General features: G+C 45.8%; 2 protein-coding genes across 2 annotated transcripts in view; both read left to right on the top strand.

Annotated features, from left to right (window-relative positions):
* Window positions 1–13,823, top strand: part of LOC139444182 (DNA ligase 1-like) — a 61,658-nt gene that overhangs the window by 1,755 nt on the left and 46,080 nt on the right. The window lies entirely within an intron of this gene.
* Window positions 5,000–6,469, top strand: LOC139443829 (ice nucleation protein InaU-like). The gene has a single exon (XM_071224734.1). The coding sequence runs from the start codon at window positions 5,000–5,002 to the stop codon at window positions 6,467–6,469; it is 1,470 nt and encodes a 489-aa protein (XP_071080835.1).

Raw genomic sequence — 13,823 nt, 5'->3', positions numbered from 1 at the left:
GGTCGGTTACTGCGGCTGATATCACAGAATATAGAATGTATAGTGGTGTGTGTGTGCGTGCATGCGCGCGTGTGTGTGCGCGCGCGTGTGTGTGTGTGCATTTGATTGTGTGCGTGCGTGCGTCATCCAGGTGGTTCCGCCGCCATAAGAATATATGAAGTACACATTCGCTGTAGCCGCAGACAAATAACAATGCAACAAATTCGCCAAGAGAATATATGTCAGAGAGTTGGGTATTCCAGTTATATCACAGCGTGTCAGCTTGATGTGGGGGCAAAGCCCGAAGCGATGCAGGTCTTAGAAGTTAACAACCATATCGGTGAAACCCACGAGTAGGGATATCATGCTGACAAACCTAGAAACATAATTGGGGCGAACCGGGATTCGAACCCACGACCATGGGTTGGTGTGGACAGAGATGCAAATCAGCACAGCGAATTGCGGCGCATTAGACGACTGTCTCACCCCCTCTTGCCCCTCCCCCCTCCCCCCTCCCCCCTCCTCCAAGATAAAACACGAGCGCGCGCTTCAGTTTACAATTATTGGCAGATAAAACTTCTAAAACTTTCCCACAGTCGACTAAGTATTAAAAGGGGGAATTAAAAGATAATACATTTCTGCCAAGTCCAGAACGTAGTAGAAGCATATGATCTATGGGCGAAAGATAGTCTAACACCATGTTTAATCAATGTGAAGAGATTTCATTGCAGAAACTTTTAAAAATCCCAATTTATACGTTTTTAGATGCTCAGAGCAATACTCTTCCCTCATGTTTCACGAACAATTGGATTCTCAAAGGAGTATTCACTCCTTTAAAGCGTTAAGCAATGTTTTGCTTTCCCTATGTAAACTATGCTGTTACGGGAATGACACTATTCTGTAAGCCGCATCTACATCAGTTAATAGACATTTGAAATTAATGCTCGAGTATTTCCTATATTCTATTTGTCCAGTCAATGAGTTTCAATTTGTTAAATATATAATATTGCTTGAAATCAGGATATGTGATTCTACTATTAATCATATTTTCTACAGTAATATTTTATTTAGCGAGATTTGTTTTAGACGCGTCATGTTAAAAGATGGTACTTGTTACCCTGCCTGGCGCTCGGCATTAAAGGGCTGACACAAGGACTGGTTGACTCGGAGTGGGGTATTCATGTTAACTGCGGCATGGTATCTCAGTGGCCAAGCCCTATTAAAAGGGCATTTGTCTGGACTAGTACAAGCAGCCACACATACACACACGTGCATGCAGGTCACTTTTTAAATGCAATAATCTTGGACGCGACGTTAAACCCCATTTCACCTCACCTCATCGAACCGCGCTACACTCGTCAGGTAACACCAGAATTACGTTAACGCCTCATCCGACAATCATCGTCATCAGTCCTGAGAGTCACCCGATGTCGCTTTTAAACAGTCATCCAGTCGGGCAATCACGGACCACCCCACCTGTGCTTCCACCCTGAATTCCTCCAGGGCCCCGTAACATGTAAGGAATAGTATATACTCTCACATAACCGCCTCCGTAGTGTAAAGGTCGATCCCAACCGCGTCATACCAAAAGACGTTAAAGATGGTACTTTTTGTTACCCTGCCTGGCGCTCGGCTTAAGGGACTAGAACAAGAACTGGTCGTATCGGAGTCAGTATACTGTGTCTGAGTGGGGTATCCATGTTAAACTGCGGCATGGTATCTCAGTGGGCTAGCACTACAAAACCGGCGTTAGTCCGAACTAGTACAAACAGCCACTCACTCACAACCCATTTCACCTCACCTCACCTCACCTAACATCACCTCACCTTACCTTATTTGTCAGTGAGATATCGTGAAAAAAGGTCAGAGGTCATTACCATGAAATCCGTGCAGAGCACGCCCAGCCACGTCGGCATGTCTCAGCACTGGTTCCGTAATGGAGACATCAAGACACTCCGTTAATTCCTTCCGGAAACAACAAATTTGAGTGATTTCTCCGACTTAAACCATGTTGTGGTTGATACATATTTTCTCTATAATTTTGCTTAATAACCTTTAGTTGCGTCAGATTTACTAGTTCAGAATGACAAGTGTATTCCTGACTCAGAATCAACCGCAACAACAATAGCGTCATGTCATAATAATGCTTTAACTACGTCTATTCATTGTGGATTTGGGAGTTTGTTTTTAGTTATATTAAACACACATGTTTATCAGTGTAAACTTAAAGGGAACATATGCACCTACTCAATTTCTCTACTTTAAAACAGAAACCTCTCAAAAGTTCCAAAACAAATGTTTGCCTAAGTGGTACTTTTTTCACTCCACGTTTCTTTTAAGCCTTCTAATACGGGGCCTAAAGTTTATGTCCCGTGTTAAATGTGAGTTTACCAACATCATTATAGACGTCGTGTTAATGCATGTATTTGTGTATCTACTGCCCGTCATACAGCATACTTGCATGGACAAATTTAACCACTATTTATTCGTCAACCAAGAACAGAAGATGGATTAGGCCAAAGAAATAGAAATGCTTCTCATCGTCGTGGGTGTCATTTCAAACATAGCGTGTCAATGATGTTGTTGTTTTTCCGGTTCCGAATCAGAGTTATCTTTCCTTGTTGTAATTAAATATTGATTGTTATTTTTTGTTAGTTGTTTGAAAACAAATTTTCAACAAATTAAAACAAATATATTTTGAATGAGAAACTTTATTTGGGGGTGGTCTTTATCTTCCCCATATTTCAAATGAAAATTTGGAGATATGAAACATAAAAACCTGTATACCTGTTCGGATTCTGTGTATTCTGCAGTGGAACGAACTGGTTTCCCCACCCCCCGGGGACGTATTGGGGGTGAAAGGAAATAGGGCTAGACTGTGCCGGGGAGAGTTATCATGGCCGTTATCTCGCAGGCGAACACGATACAGACACGATACAGCTTGTTTTTGTCGATCGTTGCGATGAAACAGGCACTGCATAGATTAGGTATACCAGTGTAAGTGGTAAAACATACCCTGCGTTAGATGATAGATTCAACTACAGATACACGTGGTTTTAGTAACCCGAGTACATTATCGCGACCATGCACAAAGTACATGTGGTATGAATTTAACTGCGGGTACAATGACGTAACATGCCATTAGCAAAAGTGTCGGTTGCTGAGCTGGGGTGGATTAGATGTGGAGGGGTCGGGTCAGACGTGGGGTGAATAACATGTGGAGGGGTGGGGTGGATAAGGTGTGGAGGGGTAGGGTCAGACGTGGGGTAGATGAGATTTGGAGGGGTGGCGTCAGACTTTTGGTGGATGAGGGGTGGGTTAGATACGACATGGAGGGTGGGGTGGGTGGGATTTGGAGAGGTGTGGTGGATAAGGTGTGGAGGGGTGGGGTGGATAAGATTTGGAGGTGTGGGGTCAGATGTGTGGAGGGATGGGGTCAGATGAGGGGTGGATGGGATTTGGAGAGGTGTGGAGGGGTGGTGTCAGACGGGGTGGATGAGATTTGGAGGGGTGGGGTCAGATGTTGGGTGGATGTGTGGAGGGGTGGGGTGGATGAGGTGTGGAGGGGTGGGGTGGATACGATATGGAGGGTGGGGTCAGACGTGGGGTGGATGGGATTTGGAGGGGTGGGGTCAGATGTTGGGTGGATGTGTGGAGGGGTGGGGTGGATTAGATGTGGACGGTGGGGCCTGAAGCAGGGTGGATGAGGTGTGGAGGGATGGCGTCAGACGTGGGGTGGGTTAGATGTGGAGGGATGGCGTCAGACGTGGGGTGGATGAGGTGTGGAGGGATGGCGTCAGACGTGGGGTGGGTTAGATGTGGAGGGTGATGTCAGACTTGGGGTGGATGAGGTGTGGAGGGATGGCGTCAGACGTGGGGTGGGTGAGATGTGGAGGGATGGCGTCAGACGTGGGGTGGATGAGATGTGGAGTGATGGCGTCAGACGTGGGGTGGGTTAGATGTGGAGGGATGGCGTCAGACGTGGGGTGGGTGAGATGTGGAGGGATGGCGTCAGACGTGGGGTGGGTGAGATGTGGAGGGTGATGTCAGACTTGGGGTGGATGAGGTGTGGAGGGATGGCGTCAGACGTGGGGTGGATTAGATGTGGAGGGATGGCGTCAGACGTGGGGTGGATGAGATGTGGAGGGATGGCGTCAGACGTGGGGTGGGTTAGATGTGGAGGGTGATGTCAGACTTGGGGTGGATGAGATGTGGAGGGATGGCGTCAGACGTGGGGTGGATTAGATGTGGAGGGATGGCGTCAGACGTGGGGGGGGGGGGGGTGAGATGTGGAGGGATGGCGTCAGACGTGGGGTGGGTGAGATGTGGAGGGTGATGTCAAGCGTGGGGTGGATGAGATGTGACCTCCGGTTATTGTGACTTGAAGGGGTGGTTTGGGTCAGACCTTGGTTAGGTGTGACGTAAATGGGTGGTTGGGGCGAGATCTAGACTGAACGTGATGCGACGTCGAAGAGTTGAAAGGGTATCCTCCCAAGCAGCACCCGCACACCTGTCTTACGTTGTTAAAGTCTCAAGGTCATGGGTCAATGCACACATTATGCCCCACCCCTAACCCACAGGAAACTGACAGGGCGTCGGCTTATGGCACACTAGAGCAGCCCTTGCAAGGAAAAAAAGTAATCAAATGAGGATTATTATCCCCGCACTTTAAAAGCAACATTACTTTTCTTGACCTATTAATATGACTATGAAATCTCCCATATACTTCTTTGTGCACAGGTGAACCGTAGGTTAATACAAGTATGCTGAGTCATGGATACAACGTTCAGCTGGTCATGTGTCGTCACGTGAAAGCCACCTGACGCGGTCATGATGGACTCTCGTCTTCAAATGCCATGTGTGTGTTGCGATTAAGGAGTAATTATTCATACGTGTGTGTCGACAACTAAACCAGTTTAGTTTCTATGTATGATTCAGTCTATATACCATAACGTGTCATGGAGACCACCTTCCAGAAGGTAGCCGACGGTATTGCTGAGAGTCCGGGCATCAGGGTGCCATGGCATCCGGGCGTCAAGGTGTCGTGTTATCCGGGCGTCAGGGTGTCGTGTTATCCGGGCGTCAGGGTGTCGTGTTATCCGGGCGTCAGGGTGTCGTGGTATCCGGGCGTCAGGGTGTCGTCGCATCCGGGTGTCGGGTTGTCATGGTGTCAGGGTGTCATGGCATCCGGGCGTCAGGGTGTCGTGGTATCCAGGCGTCAGGGTGTCGTGGTATCCGGGCGTCAGAGTGTCATGGCATCCGGGTGTCGGGGTGTCCGGGCGTAAGGGTGTCGGGGTGTCCGGGCGTCAGGGTGTCGTCGTATCCGGGCGTCAGGGTGTCGGGGTATCCAGGTGTCGGGGTGTCATGGTTTCAGGTTGTCGTGGTGTCCGGGCGTCAGGGTGTCGTGGTATCCGGGCGTCAGAGTGTCATGGCATCCGGGTGTCGGGGTGTCAGGGTGCCCGGGCGTAAGGGTGTCGGGGTGTCCGGGTGTCCGGGCGTCAGGGTGTCGTCGTATCCGGGCGTCAGGGTGTCGGGGTATCCAGGTGTCGGGGTGTCATGGTTTCAAGTTGTCGTGGTGTCCGGGCGTCAGGGTGTCGTGGTATCCGGGCGTCAGAGTGTCATGGCATCCGGGTGTCGGGGTGTCAGGGTGTCGGGGTGTCCGGGCGTAAGGGTGTCGGGGTGTCCGGGCGTCAGGGTGTCGGGGTGTCCGGGCGTCAGGGTGTCGTCGTATCCGGGCGTCAGGGTGTCGGGGTATCCAGGTGTCGGGGTGTCATGGTGTCAGGTTGTCGTGATGGCAGGGTGTCGTGGTATCCGGGTGTCAGGGCGTCGTGGTGTCATGGTGTCAGGGTGTCGTGGTGTCAGGGCGTCGAGGTGTCATGGTGTCAGGGCGTTATGGGGTCAGGGCATCAAGGTGTCATGGTGTCAGGGCGTCGTGGTGTCAGGGCGTAATGGTGTCGTGGTATCTGGGTGTCAGGGCGTCAGCGTGTCAGGGCGTCAGCGTGTCGTGGTGTCAGGTTGTCGTGGTGTCAGGTTGTCGTGGTGTCAGGGCGTCGATGTGTCATGGTGTCAGGGCGTCGTGGTGTCAGGGCGTCAAGGTGTCATGGTGTCAGGGCGTCGTGGTGTCAGGGCGCCATGGTGTTGTGGTGTCAGGGTGTCAGGGCGTCATGGTGTCGTGGTATCCGGGTGTCAGGGCGTCGTGGTGTCGTGGTATCCGGGTGTCAGGGCGTCGTGGTGTCAGGGCGTCAGCGTGTCGTGGTATCCGGGCGTCAGGCTGTCAGGGTGTCCGCTTGTCGTGGTGTCAGGGTGTCGTGGTGTCAGGGTGTCAGGTTGTCGTGGTGTCAGGTTGTCGTGGTGTCAGGGTGTCGTGGTATCCAGGTTTCTGTTTACCCTTTGTGAAAAAGGCCAGAGGGGCGGTAGGGTAGCCCCGTGGTTAAAGAGTTTGCTCGTCACGCCAAAGACCCGGGTTCATGGGTCCCCCCATCCCCCGTAACATTGCTGGAATATTATTCAAAGCGGCGTAAAACCACACTCACTCACTCTCAAGGCTCACACAACCTCATTTCCAATGGAACCACTCTGAAGTATGTCTGAATACCACCGTTTTTAGCTGAAAACGAGTCGCCACACGAAATTGCTCATTTCCGTGACCTACGATGGTGTGGCCCTGGCAGAATGGTTAGTGTGTGTTTTATCTAATTTTGTGTGTGTTCTGAAACAAATTTCATGATGTTTGATAAGCTGCTGTTCTGATAACGACGTATACAATTCTATTGGGTTTTCGGCAGCCATTCCCATATGTGCCGATGAGTGAGTGAGGTTTGTTTTACGCCGTTTTAGCAATATTCCAGCAATATCACGGCGGGGGACACCAGAAGAGGGTTTCACACATTGTACCCATGTCGGGAATCGAACCCGGCTCCTCGGCGTGACGAGCGAACGCTTTAACCACTAGGCTACCCCACTACCCCACGATGCGTAGGCTGTTGATCAATGTTTTCATACTAAATATTTGTGTGTGAAAAGGTATGTGACTTTTGATGTATTGAGTGGACTACCTGATTTGCGCCAGGTGAAAAGAATCAAGCATTCATCACTGTCATGGTGGTGAATATGCTTTAATCACGCACTGAAAGCATACAGGGGCGTCGAGGTACCCTAGCGGTCAAAGCGTCCGTTCGTCACGCCAAAGACCCAGGTTCGATTCCACATATGGTTACATTGGGTGATGCCCATTTCTGGTGTCCCCAGACGTGATATTATTGAAATATTGCTAAACGCGGCGTCAAACAATACTCACTCACTTATTCAAATGACAAGCCCTTGGTGTTGACGCTTCCTATGGTATGATGCATTTTGTCTATTTGCCTCCCACGTCATCACAGAGCAAAGATACCAACTGACCAGCATTATAATCATGCATCATTATATTATGACCACGTTAAGGTTCTAAAAACGTTAAATTAAACACTAATCTAAACAGGATTAGGCCTCTACATCATCGCAGAGCAACTATGCCAATATTCTAATCATGAATCTAAACATGATGACCATGTTTAGGTTCTGCAAACGTCTATTAAACTCAACTCTAAACATGTTTAGGCCTCAACAGTTATGGGACAAGGAAAGTGAGTAGGTTTGTGTTTAGAATCTCAACACATTTTGAGACAGTGCTTTACCAAACATGTCGATTTCCGATCACGTCACCTATACAGCATTCCCTGTTGTGATATACTTTATACTTAAACCATCACAATCTTTTGATGTATGGCATTGCGTGTCTAGCTATAGTGAAAATATGGTACAATGTTACTGGGAACAAAATAGTATCTACCCAAGTAGAGCAACGGTCGGGACAGACTGACATTGTGTGTGTAACACTCATTGTGTAATTCTAATTATCTCTGTGATACTCCAAAAGTTTGTGGGAGCGGTCGGGTAGCCTAGTGGTTAAAGCGTTCGCTCGTCACGCCGAAGACCCGGGTTCGATCCCCGACATGGATACAATGTGTGAAGCCCATTTCTGGTGTCCCCCGCCGTGATATTGCTGGAATATTGCTAAAAGCGGCGTAAAACCATATTCACTCACTCCAGACGTTTGTTATATTTTATCGTCATGTGATATGTATAGTGTAACGACCAACATTGCTGTGCTTTTTTAAAACTGGATGTCAGTCATATGTAATCGTTTTTTAATATTATAACCATTAACAATTTGTGTTTACTGCTTATAAAATAAATAAGTATTATGTGTGTACAGTATGTTAGAATGTAAACTTTACTCATTACAGACGGACAGACAGACAGACAAATTTATTCGATACTTCAGGCCACCGGCCCATAATACAATGGAAATATACTATATATATATATGTGCATGCTGAGTAGATTTAATAATGATTCACCGTTCAACACTGTGTTTCCGTTCGATGTTCATGACTTGGGAGAGAAATTTACCTAAGCCTTTTATAATTTGTTCGTTTACAGCTGACATAAGTCTTATAAAATTCTCAATTGAGGGAGGGGTAACGAGACACGTGGGAAATGAGTTTCTTCTTGCTCTAGAATACTCGTCACAAATCATAGGAACATGGAATTCATCCTCAACATGGTTATGTCCCTTTGAAAAACAGAAAGTGCAGACACGTTCATTATATGGGATGTTGTTGTGACGCCCCAGTTCAACAGCAAGTCTGAAATGAGTACACCGGAACATGGCTATAAGTCTACGTTGGTGAGAAGACATATCACAAGTAATATATGATTCCACATTTAGTAATGATATGATAAGCATTAACAATTTGTGTTTATTGCTTATAAAATAAGTAAGTATAATATGTGTAGATAGTATGTAAGCATGTAAACTTTACTCATTGCAGTCTCCTGTAACTGCGTGTGGAGTGCCCCCTCTGTTTTACATAGTCTGTCTTCCATTTTCTGACTATAATTGCAGTATTCCCGCTTTATGACCGCGGTCTCTAAATAACTGAGTCTGGACCACACATTCCAGTAATTGAAATCATGAGCATCGATCTGCGCAATTGAGTTTACAATGACATGCATCAACCAAGTCAGCGAGCCTGACCACCTAATCCCGTTAGTCGCCTCTTACGACAAGCATATTCGCCTTTTATGGCAAGCATGGGCTTCTGAAGAGTCTGACCTATTCTACCCCGGTTCTTAACGGGTCTAATTGGAATGGAATAAACAGTCGGTCTTATTGTGTTTTTGCACAATCGGTGCCTCCGTGGTCCGTGGATAGAGTGTCTGTCCGGAGAGCGGAAGGTCGATGGCCCGAACCCCATCCGCTTACATTTAAAAGATGGTACTTGTTGTTTCCCTGCTTGACGCTCGGCATTAGGGATAAAACAAGGACTGGTCGGCTCGGAGTCAGTATACTGTGTCTTAGTAGGGCATCCATGTTAAACTGCGGCATGGGCTAGCACAAAAATACCGGTATTGGTCCGAACAAGTATAAGCACAAAACAAGCACACACACGTAAGTACAGTAATCTTGAACTCAGCGATCAACCCCATTCTAGCATAATCAGTTCCATAATGTACACTGTACACTGTACACTGTACACTGTAATGCATGATACCGTGTTTTAATGAAACATTTACACCAATTCAGCAATCCCCCCTTTATTTCGTGATATTAGGTATTTATTCTTCCAAGAGGCATAGGTGGTTACGGTTCGTAAAACAGTGTTGCGTCCCTTGGCCGTGCCAGGATCCAGTGTTCGTGGTTTTAATCCCTGACTCCGCATGGTGTTATTCATCAAAAGAGGTAACCTTTAATTACGACGTCCTTCACCCCTAAGATGACAAGCCGAAATATAACTCAAATATTGCTTTAACGGCGTTAAACCCAACTCGCGTCCTCTGTTCTATATTCTATATGCCGCCCAAACAACAAACATGATGCATAGAGAGCGCTGTGTCAACATACATCTATTATTCAATTAGTTTAATGACCCGAACTGCATGTCTTGCACCACTCGCAGGCACAGCGCAGTTTCACACATTACCCAGGCAATGATTAACGAGCTTCAAGGAATGAGGTATTATCTTTCCGACTCAATTTATTTTGACCCTTGGCTCAGGACTTACAGCAATGCTTCACAAGGGAGGAGGTTAGCTGCGATATACTTTTTCTCTAATTTTTGTAACATAAAAAGTAAATCATAGATGATGCCATCGTTTTAGGGGGGGGAGAGAGGGAGACTTGATTTTTTTAAGATTAAAATTCTCTTCCTCACAAGGGTCTACAGCCAGTATATTACACGATATACACATAGATCTACAGGTATATTACACGACATACGCATAGGTCTACAGGCAGTATATTACACGATATATACATATATTTACAGGCAGTATATTACACGATATACACATAGGTCTACAGGCAGTATATTACACGATATACACATAGGTCAACAGGGAGTATATTACACGATATACACATATGTCTACAGGGAGTATATTACACGATATACACATAGGTTTTAAGAAGAATATTACACGATATACACACAGGTCTACAGGCAGTATATTACACGATATACACATAGGTCTACAGCCAGTATATTACACGATATACACATAGGTCTACAGGCAGTATATTACACGATATACACATATGTCTACAGGGAGTATATTACACGATATACACATAGGTCTACAGGAGGATATTACACGATATACACATAGGTCTACAGGCAGTATATTACACGATATACACATAGGTCTACGGGCAGTATATTACACAATATACACATATGTCTACAGGCAGTATATTACACGATATACAAATAGGTGTACAGGGAGTATATTACACGATATACACATATGTCTACAGGGAGTATATTACACGATATACACATAGGTCTTAAGGAGGATATTACACGATATACACATAGGTCTACAGGCAGTATATTACACGATATACACATAGGTCTACGGGCAGTATATTACACAATATACACATAGGTCTACAGGCAGAATACTACACGATATACACATGGGTCTACAGGCAGTATATTACACGATATACAAATAGGTCTACAGGCAGTATATTACACGATGTACACATAGATCTACAGGGAGTATGTTACACGATATACACATAGGTCTACGTGCAGTATATTACACAATATACACATAGGTCTACAGGCAGTATATTACACGATATACACATAGGTCTACGGGCAGTATATTACACGATATACACATAGGTCTACGGGCAGTATATTACACGATATACACATAGGTCTACAGGCAGTATATTACACGATATACACATAGGTCTACAGGCAGTATATTACACGATATACACATAGGTCTACAGGCAGTATATTACACGATATACACATAGGTCTACGGGCAGTATATCACACGATATACACATGGGTCTACAGGCAGTATATTACACGATATACACATTGGTCTACATGCAGTATATTACACAATATACACATAGGTCTACAGGCAGTATACTACACGATATACACATGGGTCTACAGGCAGTATATTACACGATATACAAATAGGTCTACAGGCAGTATATTACACGATATACACATAGATCTACAGGGAGTATGTTACACGATATACACATAGGTCTACAGGCAGTATATTACACAATATACACATAGGTCTACAGGCAGTATATTACACGATATACACATAGGTCTACGGGCAGTATATTACACGATATACACATAGGTCTACAGGTAGTATATTATTTTTAGTAAAATATAGGTACAAGAAATTAGGTAATGTGGGTTAACTATGCTTGACCGGATTTCGGTAATTAGGTGATATGGGTATAGAAGATCCAACTCTTGAATCCTAAAGGGGTTACCAAAAACTGAACAAATAATAGCAGGATGGTCTCAATGGCTTTCATTTTACATATTTGTTTGTTTGTTTGAAATTAACTATCAAATAACTGGTGCAATTGTGAAGGGGAGATTATTCTCAAACCAGTGGGAAAATAACATGTGTGCGAATGTTATACAGGGATGTTCATTATCAAAATTTGGTCACACCGGACAAAAGGTTTTGTGTCGACACCGTTCTTCTTGTGTCCGTGTTCCCACGCCCCGGATCGCCCGTGACGGGTGCGAGGTCTATTATGTGAGAGTTCCAACAGGAAAGGCATAAAATATGTGTACGGAGGGCGGAATAAACGGGCGATACGATTAACATGCAATTCAATTGCAAGTCCTGTTAGTTTCAGTCTTCAGGATATGGGTCACGGCTATTTCCGTGTCTCTAATGTTGGACCAGTCGCAATAAATAGCCGCGTCACGCATCGGTGACTTCGCGGTGTTGTAGAGGGAGGGGAGGGGGTCGATCCACTTCACAGCGGGTGGCCCAGATGTGATACACCTGCAGCGACATAACTGCATAACAAAAAAACCCGTGAAAATCGTTTAAAGGGGTGGGGCATATTTTTAGGTCACGCCAAGAAATTATATGTCGCTAATCGTTTCTTATTTTGCACGTACGTTTGCAAAGGGCAATATCTCCCACGAATATTCTGTAAAAAAATAATTTTGGCAGTATTGTTTGTAGATTCGTCTTGGCTGACATAGATATTTCACACCTGCTCAAACACACCCTTTATGTCAGAAAAAACAAGTGCTGATACATATATTTAAGAAATGAACAATTAATGAGTTGTTTATCGTATAATAAAACACTGCAGGGAAAATAAACCATGAGGGGCGCAGCCCAGAGTGGTTTATTCTGCCTGTATACAATTTTTAAGGATGTCAAAAAACTGTACAAGCTTTAAATACATTTACCGTATTTAAAAAAATGTTGACACTCCGAATACAACATGACCTCGGCAATATCGGACAATTCCATTTTATGTACAGGGGGGCTAAATTTGGTATTCTCACAATTTTCACATCGATCGTTCGGCCGGCCATTGCGTTCGTCTGTGCTGTCCACCTACATCTTTGGTGGGACAACTTACCGGACACTTCCTTCTCAGAAATGACGTCGTCATGTGTGTGTGTGTGCGTGTGTGTGTGTGTGTGTGTGTGTGTGTGTGTGTGTTAGTCCGGACTAATACCGATTTTATAGTGCTAGCCCATTGAGATACCATGCCGTAGTTTACAATGAATACCCAACTCAGACACAGTATACTAACCAGTCCTTGTTTATCCCCGTAAAGCTGAGCGCCAGGCAGGGTAACAATAAGTACCATCTTTCAACGTCTTCTGGTATGACGCGGCCGGGGTCGAACCCCCGGCCTTCCGCTCTTCGGGCAGACGCTCTACCACTAGACCACAGGGCGGTCGCCTGCTGAAGGAATGATGAAGCACACCCGTTAAGTGAATATACCCACATGCTGACAGGTAGATACACATGTCGAATGACATCCTTGCTCAAGTGGGCCCCGCCGGCTGTGAGTGAGGGAGTGAATGAGAATGGTTTTTCGTCGCTTTTAGCAATATTCCATCAATATCACGGTGGGGGACACAATAAATGGGCTTTACACATTGTACCCATGTGGGGAATCGAACCCGGGCCTTCGGCGTTACGAACGAAGGCTTAACCACTAGGCTACCCCGCCGCCCCCACTGTGAAGACATGCCATGTAAGGTTAACTGGAGCCAACTCCGACATAGATTTACATTTATATATTTCAGCCTCAGAGTGGATCCACCTGCTAAAACATATATTGCAGAATGGTCCGCACAGTTGGCAGGAAGCATCTGAGGAATATTGCACTCTAAGTAAATTGTGTTGCCGCAAGTATTCCAGTGTGGCTTTGTTGACGCCTGTGAAACATTTGGTCGGGTCGGCGGATACTAGTTTAACTT

Source organism: Haliotis cracherodii, unplaced genomic scaffold (assembly GCF_022045235.1).
Source record: "Haliotis cracherodii isolate W230 unplaced genomic scaffold, xgHalCrac1.p SCAF_5, whole genome shotgun sequence".
Lineage (NCBI taxonomy): Eukaryota > Metazoa > Mollusca > Gastropoda > Lepetellida > Haliotidae > Haliotis > Haliotis cracherodii.
Note: the sequence above shows the minus strand (reverse complement) of the source record. Positions and strands in the feature narration are given on the sequence as shown.